A 26,662-nucleotide genomic window follows, 5' to 3' on the forward strand; every position below is an offset into this window, starting at 1 on the left:
AAGGGAAAAAAGGGAAACCTCAGGTAAAACAATTATAATGGAAGACTCCTATTTGTATGTATGTAAAGTGTAGCCAGTTGAATTGATTATAGTGGAAGTGCAGCGCGCACAGTTCACATAAGTTACACCTTCAATGTATCCTGGACAAGTCTTTTCATAATTGCTTTTGGGTGTCTTATTCAACAGAAGGAAATTATCTCCTATTTGACCTTGAACGTCACCGTACTGAGAGCAGAACAAAATGCCTCCAAAGATTACTGTAAGTATGACTATCACTTTTTTAAGTAACAGTATGTGCTATGCATCTTTTGTAATGACACTTAATTCCTTTTAAAAATCTTTTTCACAGGTCTGTTTTATTTAAAAATATGTTTACATGAAACTGACGTAGCACCTGTTCTGCTTAATCATTGCATGACTATTTTCCTGACTCTGTTACAGTGTCTGACTCCGACTGCTACGTGATCCTCACTCTCCCGACAGCAACGGCAAAAACCTACCGTACAACAACTGTGTCGAACAACAACAACCCAGAATGGAATGAGACGTTTACCTTTCGGGTCCCCACCCATGTGAAGGTGAGTCTACTCAATATTAGCATGACATCAAACCAAGCATCTGACTGCTGTTGTTCACTCAGAAGAGACTTGTTTAGAATTTAATGATAATGTATTACATATGAAGAACATTTGAATGTTCAAAGTCTTTGGCGATTGGTCAGTTCTGATAAGGTAGAATCCCCCTGGAGTCCAGACACTGGTGGTGGTGAAGAAGGGAGTTGCTGCAATCCGATGATGAATAAAGAGCATGACTGAATGCTGACTGGAGGTGGAGGAGGGTCGCATCTGGTCCGACCTGAAATGACACTTGACAGCAGCAGAGCAGAGAAACTATTTAAAAGTTTGACAGCAACGATATGATTGGCTTAAACTATTAAGCCCCATGGCATTTTTTAGGATTCTGCTCGAAATAACATACCCAAACAAAAAAGGGTGTATCTCTGCAACCACAAGGGCTATTTGAATAATTTTGTGTTTTGGTGTTATAATAAAGGCAACCCATGTGAGCTTTTGTTCAGATGTGTAAATGTTAGTATATATGTTACTGGTTAAAAGTAAATAAAGATTGTAACACAGTAAAAATAGAAGTTTCAGGTCCGCTATAAAAAAAGCACTTTCAGGATGATTAATGTCTTTGAAATGATGCTTCAGTAAGCCCTAAAGCTCTCCCAAATCATCACACAATATGTGAACATTCTCTCTGCAAAGTTTGACTTTAAAAAAGTGAAGCAGAACAAAGTCAGAGAGGTAAAGTACAGAGAGAATTCAGGCGAGGTTTCCAGCATTTGCGCATATTTGCGCGTATTTGCGCGCATCTGTGACATTTGAATTTGTTCATGTACCAAACCTTATATTTCACTTGTATATTACTTATGGTGTTCAATACACTTATATCAGTGTGGATTTACTGGGGAAAATGCATTTTTTCTTCTAATGAACAAAGGTAGGCAGCATTTTCTGACTGTAAAGCGATAAAGCGATTCATGTTGCTGTGTTATTTGGTTCATATCTCGATGATGCTTTGGAGCAGAGGGATTTGGAATCTGTGTGGAATTGTCTTGCTTTTTGCCATCTGTTTTTTCTGATAGCACCGAGCTACGGGTTGCTAGTTCTGTAAACATGCCAAGTGGGCCGACTCATGACAAAATTATGATTATGATATTTTAATAATTATTAGGGCCCGAGCACTGACGTAGTCAGAGTCGAGGACCTATTGTTATTCAAATGTATATTTATTATTCTTCACCAATGCGCAGGGAAAAGAGGTGCTTGGGATGAACCTAAATTCTTCAAAATTTGCACACCCATCCGACTCGGCGAACATTTTAATATAATTTGGGTGTCGGCCAAAAGTCTGAGAAAATGTCTCTATAGCGCCCCCTTTAGTTGTGAAAGCCCACCCATTTTGCAAACTTTGACCGATTGACTTGAAATTTGGCACACATGTCCGGGTGGGACTGCTCTACAAAAAACTCATCCGTGAAATTTAAAATGCGCCTAATTAGATTTTCCGCCATTTTGAATTTTGTAAAAAAACACATTTTTGCCCATTCCTCCTAAACGTTGGGTCCATTTCTTACGGAATTTCCTGTGGATCATCAGTGGCTCAATGTGATCAAACGATATTGTCAACCGTGTTGATATCTCATTGCGTCCAGAAGTTATTAACCAATTAACCTCTTAGGTGCGTGGCTCAATATGTCAATACACATAACTTCCAAATTACTTGGCCTGTCTTCACAAACTTTGTAGCATATGTCAACATCGTGTCCCTTAACGTACCCAAATTGTTTCATAATATTCAAACACTAGAGGGCGCTGCAGTGAACCGCTCAATTTTGGCCTTTTCCTTGTTTTCAGGCGTTGTATTCTGACGAACTCCTCCTAGAGATTAAACACGATTGATTTCACATTCGGAGAAAAACAAGAGCAACCCTAGGTTTCTCTTTAGCACTGTGGCCAGGCTGGCTGAGAGTCATAGCTCGGTGGATCCGTGTATTCCTATAGACCTCAGTAGTAATGACTTCATGAACTTCTTCAATGGTAAGATTCTGGCTATTAGAGACAGGATCGGTGATCTCCTGCCCTCGACTACTGCCGGTCCTTCCTCAGGTGGGATGGCCATGGAGGAGGCTGTGGGCCCTGCTGTGTGTCTGGATGGATTTTTTACCATCAACCTCGACCAACTGTCTTCAATGGTTTCTACTTCTAAATCTTCTAACTGTCTCCTGGACCCTGTTCCGACTAAGCTGTTTAAGGAAGTTTTACCTTTAGTTAGTGCCTCTCTACTAGATATTATCAATGGGTCTTTACTAACGGGTCATGAACCACAGTCTTTTAAAGTAGCTGTAATTAAACCTCTTCTTAAGAAGCCCACTCTGGATCCAGAGGTGTTGGCTAACTACAGACCTATCTCTAACCTTCCCTTCCTCTCTAAGATACTGGAGAAGGTAGTCGCAAACCAGTTGTGTGACTTTTTACATAACAATAGCTTATTTGAGGGAGGCAGGCAGGGGGGCAGACAGTCACCTCATTTAAGAGTAGACTTAAGACTTTCCTCTTTGATAGCGCTTATAGTTAGGGCTGTTTCAGGCTTATAGTTAGGGCTGGCTCAGGTTTGCCCTGGTCCAGCCCCTAGAGGCCTAGAGTGCTGGGGAACATTTTAGGATACACTGAGCACCTCTTCTCTCTCTTCCTCCCTTCCTTTTTCACTCCTCCTCTCCTCTTCTGGATAAATGGTTGTCTCTTCAATGCACATTACTTACTCTACTTTCTTTTTTCATCTATTCGTGGCTGCCTGGAACTGGTCCTGCCTGCTGCCATGGCCCTGCTGATGCCCCTCCTCTCTACCTCCTTCTGCTTCATGGATCGTGGATCTGGATCATGGACCACGCCTACTACTCATTATATGAATAATTCCTGTCATATTCATGTAATGTGCTGTAACTCTGTTACGTTATTCATTCTGGTCACATGACATCTATTGCTTCTGTCCATCCGGGGAGAGGGATCCTCCTCTGTTGCTCTCCTGAAGGTTTCTTCCCTTTCTTTCCCTATGAAAGGGTTTTTACTATCTTTATTTGGGGAGTTTTTCCTGATCCGATGTGAGGTCCCGGGACAGGATGTTATGTGTACAGATTGTAAAACCCTCCTGTGATGTTGGGCTATATAAAATAAACTGAATTGAATTGAAGCTGACCTGAATCCTTCACTCCAATTTGTGAAAAAAATATTTGGGGAACAGGAAAATGAAAGCTGAAGTCATTTCAACCTGACTTAATGAATTGGATAGAATTGTAGACTACATACGGTCGTGACTTTGTAGCTTGTCAATGTTAATATCCAGTACAGATAACGGGGCAGCCTGAAAGACAAAGAGAGATCAGTTACTCTGATGAGGGTAATCAAAATAAGATACATGCATTAATAATTATTCCCACACGCTACAGGACCTGCCTGCTCTGTGTCAGGACTATTTTTCGGACAATTTTTCGAACAATTTTTCTTTCTTTTCTTTCTTCTTATCGGTCACTCTACTGCACACTTCATATTTAAACACTCATGCCACTTAACATACACTTTTTAACTTCAACACACATGTCACTTTAACATACACTTACATTAACGTTGTCTGTTTGTCTGAGCACTTTATCTTATACTTGATTTAAATATCATTGCACTGTTGTTGTCATTGACTGTTGATTGTTGTTGTCTCGTCTAATGTATGCACCACAATCACAGTCTTCAGTTCATCATTTAAAACATGCTTGTTAATAGCACTGCTTTTTCAGCCAGTGATCCTTCAGTAGTATCAGCAATAAACATAGTAGGTAGTTCACGAAAAACAAAAAGTAAATATTTGAAATTAACTCATTTTTCTTCTATATTTAGGAACCTTAGTTGCTTTTACAGTATTAATGAGCCAATTGCATTGTTTATGAGTAGGTGTAATTTATGGAATGTCACACAAGAGGGCAGCACTGAGCTGAACATTCATGTGAGGTCAACTCATGAGACACTGACACGTTTATGGGTCATCCAGTTGGAAAACACCATAATTTGATGGTTCCAACACTTGATTTGTTTAGGCAACTTTTGATGCAACAACAGAGGTTTATGGGTATTAATTGACAGTTATATTTGGATTGTTGATATGAATAGAAACCTGTAGTTTAAGTTACAGTAATGTAATCACTAATTGATTCTGAGTGAAGTTGATATTTTCTTAGATCAACTGGTGAATCAAATATATTTAAATGTGATTAATGAAAAACATTCTGAAGTTGTTTATGATTTTGTATGTTTTGAGAAAAAGATGAGAACATTTAGATTGAAATTATGTAATCTAGCATAAATATTTTGTTAAAAATGGCAATTTGTTGTCTATTTTTGTTTCTGCTAAGATTTTCAACCTGTTTGACCAGACTGTCAAACAGCTTCATACACCAGGCTGTCAGGAAGCTGAACTCTCTGCCCACTCTGTCCTCTTTTAGACTTCCATATCTGAATGCTGCTATAATACAGACTTATGGTTTCTTAATTTATATGTTGTCTAAATGTTCTTTTTTAGCTGTTTTGCACTTTGTATTATCTGTATCACTTTATGTTGAACAGGAGAGGAACATACTTTCAAATCTTCTGTATTACATTACATTTCATATGGCTGACGCTTTTATCCAAAGCGACTTGCTTTTTTGCTCTATACACCGTAGACACAGCAACGGGGAGCAATTAGGGGTTAAGTGTCTTGCTCAAGGACACATCAACATGGACTAGCGGAGCCGGGGCGCAAACCACCGATCGTCTCATTGTAAGACGGGCATGCTAACCACTGAGCCACAGTCACCCCTCTATGTTTGCACAAATGGATGAATTGACATGAAAGCTGACTTTGACTTTGATCCTGTAGTTTTTCAAGTTTCAGCAGACATTGAGAGGAAAACCCAGATAATTCGATAATAAGTATAATTATTTCATACTTGTACCGACACTTCCTATGATCTTCATTCTGTATTTGCGCATTCATTACACACCGTACATACTGCTCATCTGGCATATTCATACCCTTCTGTATATTCTACATTCCATATTTGATTTATTCAGTACAGTGCGCTGCACTACTCTGCTTTTTGCACCTTTATTCAGACACTAATGTACATTTTGTTGTTTAGATACCTGTATCTGTGCAATGACATGAACGTTTATTCTGCTGCTATTTGTTATTTCGCAACCAACCACACTTTTAATTATATTTGGGAATTAAATGGCTGCTCATGTTGCAAGTTAGTGATCATCCATACTTCTTCAGGTTCAAGCCAACATGGAGAATGGAGTAGTGATGTAACAATGGTTCCTGGAGTGTATTCATTAAAGTGTATATTGCTGATGTCATTTGAGAAATCTTACCACAAGGACGCCATTAGTGAGATATTCAGAAGGGGGGTCCTCACTACAAAACAAGTTATATATTTTAACCGGTTCAGACAGTGTATTATAAGGACACAATAAGAAAATATCTATAAATGTTTTGATAGAGGACAACAAAGTAAAAACAGTGATATACAGTTACCTCTGAAGCAGCTCAAACGCTATCAGAAGTGTGCCCTCCGTCTATAGAAAAGTGAACAAGGAAAATCCTTCAACCATAAGCATTTACTTCATGGTCAATTTGTAACAGATCAGCCATCAGTGCATTACAATCCTACAGAGCAAGTGTTGTTCTCTTGTTGCTTTTACCTCTGGGTTGATAGAGAAGACCTTGGTCTCCTTCATCCCGATTGTGAGACTTGTGACATCAAACAGAAGCTCAGCAAACAGGTCATCACGCGCTAAAGGGTCCTCATCATATAGCTTGATCTCCAAAATGTTCTGGGGAAACAGCAGAAGAGACAAACAGCTTACTTAGTCACAGAGTTTTTGACTTCTGCTCTTCTAACTGAACTGGTTCTTTCCACGGTGGACTGAACAAATGAAGCTTCAGTGGTATTTCAGAAAGGACGACTCTCTTTACACCGTTTCATTCATAAATCTCTCAGTCTCTATTTCTCCCTGTGATTACAGCTGATTGAGGGGCGTCCAGTTTTCTTAAGCCAGTGGTTCTCAAACTGTGGGGCGCAACCCTCTAGTGGGGCGCGGAGGTATTACAGGTGGGGCACGGGGTAAGTTTTCGGTACTCCAACTCAGGTTTTTAAGCCAGTTCAATGAATTGTAAATTTAAAGAAGTCAAATGAACTGAATACTGTGAGTTATAATTATGGTTATGTCCAATAGTAAAAAAACGAGTGCCAATCACTGCAATGCCTCAATCGGCCACTTGGGGATTTAAAAGTAATTAAATTTCCATTTGACCCCCATGTTAAATTGTCAAATTCGAGCCTGTGCGACGGAGTTTGACAGGACGACCCAGCATGCAGTTCGGCGGTGTAATTTTATGAATGTGAAACCCTGACTGAAGTTCTTATCCCTGACAGGTAAGTAGCTCCGCTCGCTGCAGCCTGCACTAGACCTGTGAAAACTAAATGTTGCTGCCTGCTGAAGAGTGACAATGGTCTCTACGGCAATGCACCACAGTGCAGTTAACACATGATAAAATAATTGTTGGTGTTAATGCATTTATAAAGTACCCTAATAAATATATATATTTTGAACTTGCATTGCTAAGTTAAAAGAACTTATTTGGACAAGTGGACAGAATGCCTGATATTAAGTTATATATCTTTTGAACTTTCCTTGCTAAATTGAATACACATATAATATACAGTCATGTGCACTTACAGAGAGCTAAATAACCACTTAAAGGACTTAAAGTAGGATTATTTATCTTGATCTCAAATAGGTTTAAATCAAACCAAAGTTAGATAAAACGGAGACATATTTATTTTCTGAGGTTTTGGTATTTATTTTGGATGTTTTCAAGGGATTTAATTGCACAATTCCACTGTCTTTATCTGTGAGGTAACGTGATATGGTGCAGATGTGTATGTTTTTATTTTCTACATAAATCAATCAGCCGTTCAAACATAACTCCTTGGTCTGTGGTCTGTTACTTCTGATTTTAACTAGTTTTAAACTGCTCCTCCGAACCTAGTATCTGGTCCTAGCTTTCTGCAAATACAGTAAAGTGTTACATGCATCTCATTACCAGCGTTCAAAATGCCACAAAGGTCAACGGCAACCAAAACCTGTGTGTGTGTGTGTGTGTGTGTGTGTGTGTGTGTGTGTGTGTGTGTGTGTGTGTTTTCTATCCCTAGTGGTCATAGGGGGTATTGCGGTGTGTGTCGTTGCACGGTGGGGACCGTTTCCTGACAAAGTGTGTGAAAGTGTGTAAGTGTGTATATCCAATAAACTTCATATTTCATAGATATTATTACAGTTTGAGCACTTTAATGTAATCAGACTTTCATGCTATCAATTAAGTTTTCATGAAATCCATGACTGAACCCATTTAATCAATGAACTTCCTTTCAAAACAGTTTTATTCTTAACCTTTTAAGCCTGTTTCGAAAAAAAAGTCTCTTTTTATAAAACTTAAACTTAATTATCTCCACAACCACAATGTTTATGAACTTAAAAAAAGTTACTGTAAATTAAAGTAACTGTTAAGTGTAAGAACTCTGTGAACTTGCTGCGGCGACCGTAACGTTTCACTAAACTCGTGATAAGTACCCCTTACAAAGTCAGATTTCACTAACAAACACATCCACGTGACCGGAAGGCTTGTGGGAGTCTAACAAAGCAATAATAATAATTATAAACCCCCCTATTAGTACCTGTAAAGTCACAAAACGTTGTTTTTCTTCTTCTCTCTGTCTCACGTAACTGCTTTCTGTGCCTTTCGTGTACCGCCCACATTTCTAAACAGGTCATACAGCAATGTTTTCCCAAAAAAAAAAAGAGTTTTGATTGAAAATCCGTCGCAACACCCCTAAGCTTCGTTTTATTGTGATTCTTTAGGTCCTAATCTTACCCAAAAGGTGTCGTATTAGTACGTGGGATGTTGGTAAGGGCCTGAACCATACAGTTTGTACAAGTCGGCAACCGCTGCAAAAGACATTTTTGGGAAATCTTGCTTAGATCATGCTGGATATTCCTAGTTATGATCAAAATATGTTATAAAAGTGATAAAGAATTATATAAAGTAACACAATTAATATAACCCATTTGGGGTTCATACGACTACTTTAACACGGGGAACAAGAGGCACAGATCTACGGAGAAACTGATGATCATTTTTTGTAGACCTAAAGTATTCTTAATGAATAACTATATTAGTATAAACTATCAACAAACCATGAACATGCTTATTGACTAGATTATTTTTTTATTTTATTATAATTGATAGATAATTATGTATATGTAAGGAGCTCCAAGTGTTTAAAGTTGAGACTTCTGAGGGAAAAAAGGGCCTGAAAGAGGACAGCCATAGTATACAGAACCCAGAAAGATATACAAAAGTTCCCCAGTACTTAAACTGAGACTATAGGTTTGCTGGTTATGATATTCATACAAATAGTAGCGACAAGTAAGTCGATATTCTGATATTCATAAAAACTGAGACTATAAGTAAGCAGTGGTCTGACATTAAAAACAAAAACCATAGGGCTGTAAGTTAGCCGGTGTTCTGATATCATACAAACTATAGAGCTGTATGTTAGCCAGTGTTCTGATACTTATACAAACTGAGAATATAGTGAGCTGGTGTTCTGATATTCATACAAAAGGAGGTCAGCAGATGTTTTGATAGTCATAAAAACTGAGGCCATGTAAAAGCAGGCTTGTTAGCCGTAGTTCTGATATTTATACTAAAATCCATCTCTAAGTTAGCCAGTCCTCTGACGTTTAATACAAACCAAGACTGTAAATTAGCTGGTTTTCTGATGTTAAAACAAACCATGGCTATAAGTTAGCTGGTGTTCTGATATAAACACAGACCATAGCTATATGTTAGCTGGTATTCTGATATTAACACAGGCCATGGCTGTAAATTAGCTGGTGTTCTCATATTCACACAGGCCATTGCTGTAAGTTAGCTGGTGTTCTGATATCATATAAACTATAGAGCTGTATGTTAGCCAGTGTTCTGATATTTATACAAACTGAGAATATAGTTAGCTGTTGTTCTGATATTTATACAAACCAAGGCTATAAGTCAGCAGCTGTTTTGATAGTCATACAAACTGAGGCCATGTAAAAGCAGGCTTGTTAGACGCAGTTCCGATATTTAAACAACAATCCATCTCGAAGTCACGTTTAATACAAACCAAGACTGTAAGTTAGCTGGTTTTCTGATATTAACACAGACCATGCCTGTAAGTTAGCTAGTGTTCTGACATTTACACAAACCATGGCTATAAATTAGCTGGTAGTGGAGTCATAGTGCCAGCTTGTGCAAATATTTGAGGATAAACTGATAATCTGTTGCTGTATGTAATTGTGTTCCGTTTCTTTGAACAGTGCTACGACTTTGAATCAGTTTTAATACAACCAGCCCACTACTGTACTAAGCTAGCCTGTTCAGAATTTATTCAACTGCCTTTGGAACTATACCAGTTCAAGTAGTCATGTTCACTACTTATATGACCTATAACTTGTAGTAATAACTACAACTTCATACAATTGTCATAATTGTTGTGTGTATGCAAATTTGATTCATTCAGATGTCTTACTTTTTGCATGACGTAAGTACACATTTAAGCGGTCACGGAGTTTCAGATTTTTGCCGTCGGTAGGAACATGCGTTATGAAATGTAAAAATAATATTAATTATAAACGCGAGCATTGAGTACTAAACTATTAATACAGCACACTACGATAGTCAACTTACTATGCTTTTTGTGTAGTTTGTAGCATCAGCACTATTTATTAATTTAGAATTAAGGATATTAAAAACATATTAACATATTTTTGAATATGGATTGGAAAGATAAATATAATAACTACACACTATTTAGCAGTAGTAAAGCATGAGTAAACACTTAATTCATTATTCAAAAAGCATCGTTCCAACACTTATTAGTAACTCATTAGTATGCAATTGTATGTAAACCGTTATTAAACATATTAACATACATTTTCTTTTGAAGCACTGATGTTTTCGTGACACATGAATTAGGCAATGCAATGATAATATTTCTGCACTGACTCAAAGAAGTGAGGTATGAACAAACCTTTCCTGACATTTGCGGTCCCCATTGGACCTATCCCCAAACCGCCGTGTCACGGAGTTTCAATTGCTCACTGTCAGTAGGAACATGCGTTATGAAATGTAAAAATAATATGAATTATAAACGCGAGCATTCAGTACTAAACTATTAATACAGCACACTATGATGGTCAACTTACTGTGCTTTTTGTGTAGTTTGGAGCATCAACACAACTTTGTAAAATGTATTTAGAATTAAGGATATTAAAAAGATATTAATATATTTTTTCTTTTGAAGCACTGATGTTTTCGTGACACACGAATTAAGCAGTGCAATGATAATATTTCTGCACTGACTCAAAGAAGTGCGGTATGAACACACCTTTTACTGACATTTGCAGTCCCCATTGGACCTATCCCCAAACCGCCGTGTCACGGAGTTTCAATTGCTCAGTCAGTAGGAAAATGCGTTCTATAATGTAAAAATAATATGAATTATAAACACAAGCATTCAATACTAAACTATTAATTCAACACACTATGATAGTCAACGTAACTATGCTTTTTGTATAGTTTGGAGCATCAGCACAACTTATTAATTTAGAATTAATGATATTAAAAACATATTAACATATTTTTGAATATGGATTGGAAAGTTAAATATAATAACTACACACTATTTAGCAGTAGTAAAGCATGAGTAAACACTTCATTCATTATTCATAAAGCATCGTTCCAACACTTATTATTAACTCATTAGTATGCAATTCGTAAACAGGTATAAATGTTTCATTCTTGATTAATAAGCTTGACTATTATGCGTGTCATGATTGGGTTTTCATACTTTATAAATGATGGATTCCCCATTTGTAAATTAAGTAATATATATTGCAAACCAATGAAGTAATATATATATATATATACATATATATATATATTGCAAACCAATTATTAAGGACTTATAGATGATGCACATGTGCTTTATAAACGTGTTTTAATACTGCAATTCATTATTAATTCAGGTAGTTAATAGTTGGTATTTAAGTATTAAATATGTTCTCTGACCTCATATAAAGTGAGGACTATCTATGCTTTACAACTCATTAATAAGTGATATTGAAATGCCAGCAGTGCCTCAAAGCTGAACAAAAGTAATAAAGAGCATTAATATGATGGTGATGGGGCGATGCCCGTCAGTGGCACGAGTGGTGAGTATGTTTCATAGTTCGTACATACACATTATGGATTATTGATATTCGTCCAGTATGCTAGCTGAGGTCACAGAACATACTTAACTAACGACTAGTAACTACCTGAATGAATCATTAATTGCAGTATTAAAACACGTTTATAAAGCACATGTGCATCATCTATTGATAAATGTGCTCAGGCTTGGTGTTGACTGGTGTATTGCAATACAGTTTACTCACGATGATAAGGAATTCCTTGTCCTAAATGTCTATACACCCTATGAGTGCAATCACAATAAGGATGAATATCTAAATAGGCTTGCCTCAATCAATTCCTTTATTCAAGATAATACTTCTTCTAGTATATATGTAATTGGGGATATGAATGCAGATATCTCAAACACTAGCTCATTATTTGCCAATCATATGGCTCAGTTCTGTCAAGATAATAACTTTATATTGTCAAGCGAAGTGCTTTTGCCTACAGATAGCTCTACATACATTAGTGAGGCCTGACACTATGTCATGGATCATTGTATTAGTACAGCTGATGCACATGCTTCATTGAGAAGTATGGACATTCTTTATGGGCCAGCAACAACTGATCATATACCTTTTTCTATGTCGATAAATGTTGATGATCTCCCAGCACTTACGAGCAATGGAATAAGTGTCAACATGGAAAAACTGAGCTGGTCAACTCTCACAAAAGGAGGACTTTTTAGCCTATTATGCTCGTACAGACAAATCTTTAAGTAAGTCATCTACCTAGAGATGATACTATGTGTACTGATGCTAACTGTAAGGATGTGGCACATAGGAGAGATCTCTGCTCCATGTATGATGATATAGTGAGTACTTTGTATGAAGACAGTAAGCCCTACTACAAGCATAAAAATAAGAGTGAGGTATAACAAACCTTTCCTGACATTTGCGGTCCCCACTGGACCTATCCCCAAACCGCCGTGTCACGGAGTTTCAGTTGCTCACTGTCAGTAGGAACATGCGTTATGAAATGTAAAAATAATATGAATTATAAACGCGAGCATTTAATACTGAACTATTAATACAGCACACTATGATAGTCAACGTACTATGCTTTTTTTTATAGTTTGGAGCATCAGCACAACTTTGCAAAATTAATTTAGAATTAAGGACATAAAAAAATGGATTAACATATATTTTCTTTTGAAGCACTGATGTTTTCGTGAAACACAAATTAAGCGATGCAATGATAATATTTCTGCACTGACTCAAAGAAGTGAGGGATGAACACACAAACACTTTTCCTGACTTTTGCGGTCCCCATTTGACCCTTGCCCATCCCCCACCCTGGGTCACTGAGTTTCACTTTCCTGAGGAGGACATCATAGAGACATGCTGCATCAAAAACGACAGCAGCACTGACAGACAGAGACAACTGATGGCCAAAGAAGGGAGAACAAATGGAAATAAAGTAAGTAAAGTCACATGGAACTAAAGTTAACTGTTTTAGTTGTTATTTATTAGTGAAAGCATGGAGGCTAACATCAAGGTTTATAGCCAAAAGCTCTCCAATGAAAAGCCTTTTTGGGGGCTTTATTAAATCCCAAAACTTATCAAAGTTGACATGTATATGGCATTAGCTTTTGATATTGAGTATTTCAAGTTAATCGTTCTTAATTAACAGGCCTAAAGGCCTTACACAAAACAAGTTAAATCTTAATTCCCCTTACAGCAGCTCAGTTGTAGTTAGAACAGGAATCTGTATTACTCTTCACATTGTGTTTGCATGCACCAGGTAACCAGGTTAATTACTGGTAACATTCTGCAGATCAGTAACATACTTGTCTTTTGAATCTTTTTCATCATGACCAACATTATAATTATATATATAATTATGACTGAACTGCCTAATGTGTGTTCTGCACATGCTCATATGTAAGAAGCAGTAGAAGCATTTCATTTGACATGGACTGGTCTCTGAAAACCACGACCTGCCTTCAGAAATCAAACTTCTTGTGATAGTCATGACAGTTAAGAAATCCGCTCACTGGAACCTGATTAATTGAGTGCAGGTCAACAGTGACTAGAGCTTCCTGAACTTCACTCAAGCCAGTTTAGTATTTCTATTACAAGTTTAAGTATGCATGATTATTTTATAAAGACTCTTTTCAATGGGGCCTCTTGCATTACGTTTTATCAATAGAAAATAAAATATGTGTTTAATTAATGTGTTTGTGTCTGGTGTTCAGCCCTCAGAACGTCAAAACCCTGAGGCGGAGGCCTCATCGCCACCACAGCTTTCATTTGAGCTGCTGGAGGCTTCCAAGATGTTGGTAAGTATCAAACAAGTAGTTCTTTTAGTTTGTCCCATAAGACAGGCCTCCTTATAGGATAGGTTGCTTCAACCTGGCCTTTATGGCTGTTAAGTTTTAGAAATAATTCATGATTGGTTGTGTGCAAGCTATATGCTTTCTCCAAACCTAAGACTACTTTTATCTAACACTGTCTACTCCTGTGCAGTGCCTCACATTTTACTTTCCTATTGTTACTAATGGGAAAATCTACTGCATTTGGAACTTACAGCATGTATCTACCCTTGATATCTGCTTGTTTGCAGACCATTATGTTTTTCATAATTTACAGTTTGTATCAGAATGAGTTAGGTTTTCATATTTTCATCACACAGGAAAAAATTGCAAACATTGTCCCAACCATACATCCACCGCTGTGTTGCCATCGTGTACCTTTACTTAAAACTACAAGGGTTTCATATCCTTGTCCAATGTATAACAGTAACTTCGGCCAGTGCTTTATATTGTTTTGTTTTTTCCTTAAAGGAAACAAGCCTGGACTCTGAGAGCGACACAGAGATATTAATCCCTGAAAGTCCCTCTGGTGTTGGTGATGACCCAGATGTGCCGCCTCTGAGCAGAACTGACAGCATATTTGTAAGTTTGCATGATGAAAACTATCAGAATAGTTAACTTTGTCTAGAGAAAATAAATTCTGGTAATTTTCAATATATTTTCTTCTCAAATGTTATGTTACAAACCAACAATGAACCTACCGACTAACAAGTATTGTGAATGCATCCAAAATAATAGAACTCGTCCAAAAACTATTTTTGAGATTTGTTGACAAAGAAGAAGTGAGAAGATTATCAGCCAAATCCTTTGGTAAATGAAGTAATCACTGTAACATCACCTTTGGTATGCTAAGTAATCACAACCCTGACAATCCATGTTATATCCTCACCCTGGCCCTGTATGGGGGTTGATTGTCAGGTTCAGTTCACAATGTAAGATTGTAACAGTGATGCCCCAAAAACAGGTATAACCACCACCAGTCTTTACACTGGAGCAAATAAATACAGATCATTTTAACCACACAGTTAATAAGTAAATTGATGCCATCTTTTGATTTCTGTTATTTATATACTCATCATTTGTTACTGTTACAGGCTCCTCAAGGTCCAAGAAAAAATAGCGCCTTGACTCTGGCAGGGATGACTCTAAAACAGGTATTTCACACACTAAATGCACTCCTATTTTGTTCCCTGCTTTTACAAAAAGGGTGAAATTAAAAGAATATTGTCCTATTGTTTTTAATATTCTACCTATTAAATGGTTTTATTATTCTTTAATACTTTATTAGTGCCAAGTTTAATCTGTCACTCACTTCACTTGTGTGATGAGAGCTTGTGCATCCTAGCCTGATTAAAATGGCTTCGATTATGGCTTTAATTACGTTTGATCAGAAACGCATCTCCTCCCTGATTATGTTTGTGTTTGATGTATTACACATACATTGATTATACACGTATACGTTGATTAAACACGTATTTTAGTTTAATCGTTTTTTATATTTGTGTTGGACGTATTACAAATACGTTTATAATCGTGTGTTTGTGTTATTGTTTTCTTGCTTTATTTAAGCATATTTAAAAAAAAAAAAGAAGGATTCCCTCAGTAGCGGCAAGCGAAGAGGGGCGGGGTGAGCCCGGTAACGGAGCCGGTCTGAAGACCGCTTGCTCGCCGTTGTGAGGCCGGTACCGACCCCCGGTCGCACCGGGGCTCGGTCTTCAGACGCTTGGCCTCCGCCGTCAGGCCGGCGGTAACGGCCTCTGTCTGCCCGGCTCCGGTCTTCTCTGAGTCGGGTTGTTTGTGAATGCAGCCCAAAGTGTGATGAACTCCATCTAGTGCAGTGAACCACTGCATCATCAGCAGACACTCGGGTCTCTGAGGTCACATCAAGTGCAGAATCTGACGTGAAACATCCACACATCTTAACTGTACTGGTCATACAGAAATGTTGTAATGTGTCAAACACAACGTACTGCTACAGTTCAGATGTGTGGATGTGGTCAAAAATGTGCTGAACACATCAATATCAGTATTTTGAAAACCGGATGTTGGGTCCCGTGACTGTTTCCGCCCGTTTGAATCTGTTTCACGTCAGATTCTCCAGCTGATGTGACCACAGAGACCCGAGTGTCTGCTGATGATCGCAGTGGTTCACTGCACTAGATGGAGTTCATCACACACTTTGGGCTGCATTCACAAACAACCCGACTCAGAGAAGACCGGAGCCGGGCAGACAGAGGTGGTAGCCTAGGTAAGTAATTTAGAAGCTACCGCCCTCTAGTGATAACAACAGGAAGCTGCAACAACATTCAACTGTTAAACTGGTATTTTATTGAATCAGTAATTAGACATCTGTGTGTTGTCTACTGTCACAGTAAACAACACACAGACTCACAACGGCTCAAGTATGTTGTCTACGATCATCATCATACGATCACTGTAGACTACATACAGAGTCACAAAGGTGGGGCTGGACTATGTATGTTGTCTACGATCACCGTAGACAACATACAGAGTCACAAAGGTGGGGCTGGACTATGTATGTAGTCTACGATCACCGTAGACAACATACAGAGTCACAAAGGTGGGGCTGGACTATGTATGTAGTCTACGATCACCATAGACAGCATACAGAGTCACAAAGGTGGGGCTGGAGTCTGTATGTAGTCTACGATCACCATAGACAGCATACAGAGTCCAGCCCCACCTTTGTGAGTCTGTATGTTGTCTACGATCACCGCAGACAACATACAGAGTCACAAAGGTGGGGCTGGAGTCTGTATGTAGTCTACGATCACCATAGACAGCATACAGAGTCAAGCCCCACCTTTGTGAGTCTGTATGTTGTCTACGATCACCGCAGACAACATACAGAGTCACAAAGGTGGGGCTGGAGTCTGTATATTGTCTACGATCACCATAGACAGCATACAGAGTCCAGCCCCACCTTTGTGAGTCTGTATGTTGTCTACGATCACCATAGACAGCATACAGAGTCCAGCCCCACCTTTGTGAGTCTGTATATTGTCTACGATCACCATAGACAGCATACAGAGTCCAGCCCCACCTTTGTGAGTCTGTATGTAGTCTACGATCACCGTAGACGGCATACAGAGTCCAGCCCCACCTTTGTGAGTCTGTATGTTGTCTACGATCACCGTAGACGGCATACAGAGTCCAGCCCCACCTTTGTGAGTCTGTATGTAGTCTACGATCACCGTAGACGGCATACAGAGTCCAGCCCCACCTTTGTGAGTCTGTATGTAGTCTACGATCACCGTAGACGGCATACAGAGTCCAGCCCCACCTTTGTGAGTCTGTATGTAGTCTACGATCACCATAGACAACATACAGCCAACCTTTCCTTCACCTACTGAACATCAACTCTGTTTGAACACATGCAGACGTTGCAGATGGCTCTGCCGACCGCCGAGAAGAATCTGCTGATGGCGTTGCCCTTTTTGGGTGGTGCCAGGAGGTGTTCTTTGACATGGGATGCAATGTAGTCCCCAAGTGCTGGGTCCCCTACTTTCATGGCATACAGGACCAAGTCTGTACTGCCCCACTTCTTACAAATTTCCTTCAAAAGGGTCTTGTTCACTTGTTTAAACGGTTGGGTGGGATCAAAATCGACACCCTGGACTTCGGACCACGTTCTTTCAAACAGAATCGTGACCATTTCCGCTTTGTCTCCATCACTGCAGTCCACTTTGGCTTTCTCGAATGCTCTTAAAACCAGCTTCTTCAGGAATGCCTGAACTGACTCTCTCTTTTTTTCTTGCTGTGCGGTTGTGTCCTTGCAAATTGATGAAACGGACTCTGTGTCCACTGTCCCAGATATTAAAGCAGGAATTGCTGGAGAGTCACTATCTTCAAGGTGACAGATATCCGTCAGAATTGGTATGTCCACTTTCTCACATATTGAAGCAGGAATTGTTGGAAATTCAATGTCATCAAAGCGGAGGACCGGCGAGAGAGGTGGTAGAACCAGCGAGGGAGTTGGTAGAACCGGCGAGAGAGTTGGTAGAACCGAGTCTCTGTCCATTGTCTCACATAATGCAGCAGGAAATGTTGGAAATTCAATGTCATTAAAGCGGAGGACCGGCGAGAGAGGTGGTAGAACCAGCGAGGGAGTTGGTAGAACCGGCGAGGGAGTTGGTAGAACCGGCAAGAGAGGTGGTAGAACCAGCGAGAGGGTTGGTAGAACCGGCAAGAGAGTTGGTAGAACCGGCGAGGGAGTTGGTAGAACCGAGTCTCTGTCCATTGTCTCACGTCTTGTAGCAGGAATTGTTGGTAATTCACTGTCATCAAAGTGGAAGAGCGGTTGATTTAGTGTCTCTGACTCTGAATCCGGTTCAGTCTCTTCAAACGACTCAAAGGAGCAGTTAGAGTAGTTAGAGTACATGCTGGCCCTATCATGGGATGGTGATGAAGAGGTCCTGTTTGTATTCTTCTGGTTAATTTTGGCATCGACCTGCGTCTGAATTGAAACCAGCGTCTCCAGCTGAGCTGATGTATTTTCCTCCTCTGGAACAGACTCAGTTACCTCTGTCAACCATGCTGAAACAGAAATTGGTATGCATTCATTTAAGCGGCGGACCGGCATCTGAGGTAAAGAAATATACTCCACGTCCACTTCGAAGGAGAGGTTAGAGTTGATGCTGATCCAATCTTCATCTCTTTTACGTTCAGGCTGCCTCACGGATTCCAGAAACCTATCCATCTCCTCCTCTTCCTCTTTAGTTAAATAAGGTTTATGCTCTTCCTGATTCACGAATTTAGTACTCCTATTCATCTCCTCCTTGTCCGCTTCATTTAAACAAGGTTTCTGCTCTCTCTGATTCACGGATTCAATAATCCTATCCATCTCCTCCTCATCCTCTTTAGTTAAATAAGATTTATGCGCTTCCTGATTCACGGATTCAATAATCCTATCCATCTCCTCCTCATCCTCTTTAGTTAAATAAGATTTATGCGCTTCCTGCTTCACGAATTTAGTACTCCTATTCATCTCCTCCTTGTCCGCTCCATTTAAACAATGTTTCTGCTCTTTCTGATTCACGGATTCAATAATCCTATCCATCTCCTCCTCTTCCTCTTTAGTTAAGTAAGGTTCATGCTCTTCCTGATTCATGAATTCAATACTCGTATTCATCTCCTCCTTGTCCCATGAAAGTAGTCTATTTTCTTGGTTGTTCATCTTCGACATCTTGTGCTTTTCAAACTGATTCTAAGTTGGACAACTTGAAACTAAATAGTTCAAATACAGAGCTCTGTGAGTTAGTAAAGCTGAAGAAATGTGAACCCACTGAGAAAATGCATAGCCTTATTATTGAGCTCTCTATGAATAATGTGATGTCACGGAATCCTCAAAGCCACAGTGTGTTCGGTGAATGCATTGGCTATTGCCTCACCTCCGGTTGCCATAGTGATTCTTAACTAAGGGGGCGCGGTCCCTGATTGGGCCGCGAGCCACCTAGAGGCACCTGTAGGCCACAGAGATTTTTTTTTTTTACACCTTTTTTTAACCAGGAAGTCCATTATGATTACAAATTTCTTTTTCGAGGGAGACCTGGCCAAGACAGGCAGCAGCATAAAAAACACAGTTACAGACAGAAAACACAGAACAAGACAAGTTAAGAGAAACTAAAAGCTAAAAGACAGTGACTTAGAGTTAATTTAAGAAACATTTACATTTTTTTTCTGTTATCCACGAGACGCTCAGTTACAATATAGCTTCCTGCCACTAGGTGGCGGTAATGCGTCAGTCAGTTGTTTAACCAGCTCTAATAAGCAGAAGAAGACAGAGCTAGCCTGTAGCAAAAGTTGTGAGAAGTATTTAAAACGGGAAAAAATGAAGACCAAAGTGGTGCCGAACCCCCCAAAAGTCTAACTGTTTGCCCAAGTATAATCCTGACTTCACGAAGTAGGGCTTTGTAAACGGAGGTTACGAGGTAGAGCCAGAGTCCAGTGTGTGGAGTGTGGGCTAACGCTAGCTAATGCTATCTACGGTAGCTAATGCTATCTACGCTAGCTAACGCAGCACAGAAGCCTTCAAAGCTTCATCTAGAGACAAAACATCCAACGCTCGAGGGAAAGAGAAAGCAAACTGGGCTCCATAAGTGCTTTGAAAGCCAGCTGTCACAGATATGAAGAGCAACTTCTGGTTCTGCTAACATGAAGACTGCTGAAGCATATAATTCGCAGATTATAAGGCTATATTTTCACATTAAGTCATATTAATACTCTCATTCCTCGAGACACGGGCCGAGGAGGTGGAGTAGCTGCCATCTTTGACTCAAGCCTATTCATAAATCCTAAACCTAAATTAAACTATAACTAATTTGAATGCCTTGTTCTTAGTCTTCCACATCCAACCTGGAAAATAATACAGCCGATTCTATTTGTTATAATGTACCGGGCGGCGGGCACCAAACTGGGTTTAAAATAATCTGTAACGTCTGTGGTCTAGATCTTCTTTTTTAAAGCAGTGAAATCACCTTTTTTTCTGTTTTTGAATGAATCAAAGATTTCCCACATACAGGTTTTAAACAGAGTTAAGAGTCTCCGTGTTAATCCAGACCAGGTTTATTAAATTTCCATATTGAGGTTTCTGATCCTGACCTGAAAATTAGACATTTGTAAATCTCATGCTCACGCTTTGTTTTTCTCTCATGCCGGAGAATGAAAAGTCAGCTAAAGTGAACTAAAAATCATGAGTTGTAGCAAATTGTAATTCCAATTTGACTCTACTTGAAAGTGTAAGGCAGCAATTGAACTTAGGTTTTTAAGTTAAACCACATGGTTTTTTATTACAGTGTATGGGGAGAACAGGGATGAACCGCTACCTTGTGGGTTCAGGACGACCACTCTCCCCATGAACATGATAACTTTACATAGTACAAAAGTACAAAGTACACGGACATAAAACGTCATTAATAAATACATGGAGAAATGCCTGTACTTTCTTGAAAATGTTTACGTTACGCCGTTACGATTCTTGGCGTTTTGCTAAAAGCCTCCGTGAGATCTCTGTGAGGTCTTTTCTGCTGCTGCGTCTCTCAAAACAGAATATAAATCTTAGCTCAACAATGAGCATGAATTGAGAGGCCATATCAAATCTACAATCCTCTTTAAAAAATATTTGCAGAGGAAAGCAGCTCTGCAGTCACTAATACTGATAAAACGTGAGGGCTCACACACATCTGCACTCATTTTGTTTTGCCGAGGTTGAACGTTATTGTTATTATTAATATATTCAGTACAAAGCCACAATAAGTATTTTTTTGCCAAATATTAGTTATTTTTTTGCACAGATTGAACTTTATTTGCATTGTTCTAACGAAGTGATTGCACATGTTATTTGTTTTTGTCTGATGGAGCGATCTGGTTTACTTGAAAGGGATTGAAACTTTATTAGGGCCCGAGTACTGACGTAGTCAGATCGAGGACCTATTGAAATGCGAAGTATTATTATTATTATTCTTATTCCCAACCTATGCGCAGAGAAAAGAGGTGCTTGGGATAAACCTACATTCTTCAAAATTTGCACACCCATCCGACTCGGCGAAAATTTTAATATAATTTGGGTGTCGACCAAAAGTCTGAGAAAATGTCTCTATAGCGCCCCCTTTAGGCTGAAATCCCACCGTTTTTGCGAACTTTGACCGATTGACTTGAAATTTTACACACATGTCCGGGTGGGACTGCTCTACAAAAAACTCATCCGTGAAATTAAAATGCGCCTAATTAGATTTTCCGCCATTTTGAATTTTGTAAAAAACACATTTTTGCCCATTCCTCCTAAACGCTAGGTCCGTTTATTACGAAATTTTCTGTGGATCATCATTGGCTCAATGTGATCAAACGGTATTGCCAACCGTGTTGATATCTCATTGCGTTCAGAAGTTATTAACCAATTAACCTCTTAGGGGCGTGGCTCAATATGTCAATACACATAACTTCCTAATTACTTGGCCTATCTTTACAAACTTTGTAGCATATGTCAACATCGTGTCCCTTAACGTACCCAAATTGTTTCAGAATATTCAGACACTAGAGGGCGCTGCAGTGAACAGCTACATTTTGGCCTTTTCCTTGTTTTCAGGCGTTGTATTCTGACGAACTCCTCCTAGAGATTAGACATGACTGATTCCACATTCGGGCAATATGATGTTGAGACCTTTGCAGGGAAAAGTTATTTCAGGATTTTCAAAATATCGAACTATGTGAGCGCAGAGCAGCGGCAAAGAGACACCATTTTCCATGAAAATGGAAGTTGCTTTAACTCGACCGTACATAATGGAATCTACTCCATATTTCTCATATGCCATGACCTCCTGACCCTGAAGACATCCATATGATCAATTTTCATCCTAGTCATAGCGCCACCTAGAGGCAACAGGAAGTTACATGTTTTCTACTTGTACACCGTGCTCCTCACAGATTATTCAGATCCCTCTCAAAATACGTCGGAAGAGACTTAAGACATTGGTAATGCATCACCTTGAAGATTGTAAGGATCCGTTGAACGGCGTAGCGTCGGTCCATCGCAGAAGTTCGATCCTTCGCCATGACCGAATAAACCGATGTAACTCGACTCCACATGATAAGATCCTTTCCAGGTTTCACATGTTTGATCAGCCTCCAGGCCTGAAGACATGTGCAGTCTAATTTTTAATTAGAGTCATAGCGCCACCTAATGGCAACATGAAGTAAATATTTCTATACTTTGGCTTGCTTCTCTTAGTCGGTCAATCAGATCAACTTCCAATTACTTCTAGACAAACATAAGACTTTCATGATGTCAGCCCCTAAAGCTTTTGATTTTTTGTGTAACGCTGTTGCCGTGGCGCCCCATCCTTCGCGGTCAACAGCGAAGGTACTTTTGAGGGACTAAGCATGCTCGAAACGTAACTAAACTTGGCACACACATTTAAAGGCAAAGATGTAGTTGCCTGATATGACTTGAATGACTCAAAACTGGAACGTCGGCTCGATAGCGCCCCCTACAAATATTCAATTAATCAGCCCCAGCTCTACGGTTGACCTACATGTATGAAACTTGCTAGGAATATGTAACACATGTAAACTTAGAAATAACTCTCTTGGGACCATGCTCTAAACCGTACAGGAAGTCAGATAGCGCCCCCTAAAAAAAACGTGTTTTTTTTGACAACCTGTGAGTTGTGAAAGCCCACAGTTTTTGCCCCCTATCACCAATTGACCTGAAATTTGGCACACATGTCCGGTTGTGTCTGCTCTACAAAAAATACGTCGTCGCACTAAAGTCCGCGTACTTAGAATTTCCACCATTTTGAATTTTGATGAAAACTATTTTTTCCTCAAATCTTCCTAAACGCTGGCTTCGATTTTTACAAAATTCTCTGTGGATAATTAAAGGTTCAATTTCATAAAAATATATCAAAAGCTTGTTTGTATCTCATTGTGTTCAAAAGAAAAGGACCCATTAACTTCTTAGGGGTAAATTCAACTAAATTCAACAAAGCAGCCCTTGCAGTACGTTCAACATAGATATACAATATTTGATAGGCATATGTACCACATATAAACTTACAAATAACTCTCTTGGGACCATGCTCTAAACCGTACCAGAAGTCGGCCAATTTCATTTTCGTCCTCAGTGGTGGCCGTCAGGGCCTTCTAAGCCTTCTCTGCTGGCCTAAACAGAATCACAAAGTTATAGCTATTTTATAGTTTCATTGTTTTTCACAAATACACTACATGTATTATAAAATTTTTTTCCCTATCAGATTATTTTCTCATTGTACAGCTCTGTTGCTCAGCCTGCAGTCTTCAGCTATCAGACTGCAGCTGGTTTGAAGGAAAACATTTCATCCAATCAGATGTTTTCTCTCCTGTGTCTCCAGGCCAGCAAGGCAGTTTAAACAGGCCTTTGCAGATTAAAGTACACGGGGAGTGGGCGTTGTGGTTGATTGTCATGGACTTCAACCAATCAGATCGTTAGTTTGACAAACTGGGCGGATTCTTTGACGTACATGGCCTGCGAGGTGGCGTGGACGTGTGATTAGTCAGTGGCTCAGCGTGACCATCAACATGCGCTGTGATTGGCCAGTGTGTCAACAGGGCGGAGCTCAGTGGGAGCTGGAACGGTTCAGGCTGAAGCTAGAGAAGTTGTGACATGTTGTTTTTGTTGCGTGTTTTGGCGCTCGGTGGACTTAAACGGACTTGGTGGTGGATTTGAGGCGTCGACTGCTGCTGTCGAGCGGATATGTTCTGCCCTAGAACGCGTGGAGGTTTCCGGGGTGCGGTCGGGAGGCTCGGCTGTCCTCACCGGTCCATGGCGCCTGTTGCTGGAACTGAAGCTCCGTAAACCGAACAACCGCGTTGCTGAACTCGTTGTTAATAAGGAGAGGCGGATGGACTTTGTCTTTAAGTGAACAGCATCCGGTGAGTTGCTTTTTGTGTTTCATCTGCGGTGGGTGTTGTGTTGTGTGCTTTTTTTTTAAATCATGTATTGTTTTGTCATGTTATAACGAAGTGTGGTTCTTGTTGCGGGGGAAAGCCCGGTGGGTCAGAGGCGCTGCGTGAGCTCTCCCGACTCAGAAACGTCCGCTGAAAAAAGAAAGAAAAAAACTCCTTCTTCACTACTTTTACTTTTTTTTTTTTTCCAGAATAGGCGCGGGGGGCTTGGCGCTTATACAGTGAAAATAGCTCCGCGGTCGGTCCACACCGTGTGACCTCCATGCCCGTAATAGTGCAAAGAAATCGTCCGTATAGCAGAGTGAGCTCTGCTGTCCACACGTGACCGTCTGGATGAACGCGCCGTGTAGTGGGCATCGCGCCGTGTTCAATACACGAGGGTCAGACAGGAACTCCCGGGACACTTTTTCCCCCTTCTTCCCCAGTCTGCACCTGATGTGGACTCACGTCATTGAAGGCCTTGGTCTAAAACCCGCCACTGAGATATATATATATATCTCTTCAAAAGCATGCTTAAAAATGATTTTCTGTCAGAACCAGATAATTTGCCCACACTGTGCCTGTTCATCATAAATGACAGATGAAATGAAATGCATTGTAAGTCTCTTAATTGAATAGTTTAGTGTAATGCAGGCAGAAGTCACAGAATAATCACAGCATATTGTCTCCAGCTGATGCAAAAATACTTGTATTAAAGAGACATGATGACAGAGGTAGCTTTGAAATGAATGTTGATTCATTTAAGTAATGACCCAAATCACTCCAGTGATGTAATGTGGAAGAGTCCACAAACTAACTGAGAATCAACACTGTTCAACTATTCAGCTTGTAGCCACTTCTGGCTCTTTGTTTTGGTTTTCCAGCTGACATAGACTGTCTTACAGAGTCCCACAGCTCTCATTGGTCCTGATGAGCTAAGTGTGCAGTATCAGCCTAGCATGAATTAGCAAAAAGAGTAAATAAACAGTGGCAGATGGAGAAAGCAACTACTTAGCTAAAGATAAAACAGTATCATATCCTGTGATGGTACCAGTGTAACATTGTCTTCGTTGTGAGCCTCATCCTAATATAATACTTCATTAAATTAGGTAGGTTTGCAAAAAATGAAATAAGCGAGTTGAATGTTTAGCCTTTTCATTTTTAATGATTATTGTTTTAGAACTGCTCAGAGAAACTGGTATGGACTTGATCAATTTAACATTTGCAGATCAGACAACCAATTTATTGAAAAAAACACGGCCCAAACAGTATGAGAGAAAATGATTTCTTCTCTTTTTTGTATCATGAAAAAACGTAATTTCTTAAGAATAATTATTTTAATTTCGAGAAATTTCAAGGTCTCAAAAAGCACTGAAAAGGCAGAAGGCAAACTAAATATCAAGTTAAACAAACTTTACCTTTTCAGGAACTCAAACGCCATCCAGAGTTTACCCTTTGACCAGAGAGAAAAAGGCAGGGAAATGTGTAAATATATGATTATAGAAACAAAAATGTGCTGCACTGCTGCTACTACAAAAGAAGGTGATGTTGCATCATATCCAGGTATGAATCCATCAAAAGAAAAAAAAAACATTTAACAAGGAGAAGAAAATGGAAGAAACCTCAGGGAGAGCAACAGAGGAGGATCCTCTATTACATTACATTTCATTTAGCTGATGCTTTCATACAAAGCGACTTACAATAACTGCATTCAACCATGAGTACAAACTCAGAACAACATGAATCAAGAAAGTACAATTTCTTCAACAAAGTTAAACCACAAAGTGCTATCAGTAAGTGCCATTAAAGTGCTGCTATAGCGCTACTACAACGCTACCTTCCTTATTCAAGGGGGGTCCTCACTACAAAACAAGTTATATATTTTAACCGGTTCAGACAGTGTATTATAAGGACACAATAAGAAAATATCTATAAATGTTTTGATAGAGGACAACAAAGTAAAAACAGTGATATACAGTT

General features: G+C 39.4%; 1 protein-coding gene across 1 annotated transcript in view; it reads left to right on the forward strand.

Annotated features, from left to right (window-relative positions):
* Positions 1 to 241: 241 nt before the first annotated feature.
* The window catches only part of LOC306746840 (cytosolic phospholipase A2 zeta-like), a gene marked incomplete at both ends in the record, with an annotated part of 118,476 nt that continues 92,055 nt past the window's right edge, over positions 242 to 26,662 (forward strand). The window contains 2 exons of the mRNA XM_079229819.1: positions 242 to 263; positions 442 to 578. Of these exons, the coding sequence (XP_079085945.1) occupies positions 242 to 263; positions 442 to 578 (159 nt within the window). The remainder of the gene's footprint in view (positions 264 to 441; positions 579 to 26,662) is intronic.

This window comes from Taurulus bubalis, assembly GCF_910589615.1.
Source record: "Taurulus bubalis genome assembly, chromosome: 14".
NCBI classification, from domain to species: Eukaryota; Metazoa; Chordata; class Actinopteri; order Perciformes; family Cottidae; genus Taurulus; species Taurulus bubalis.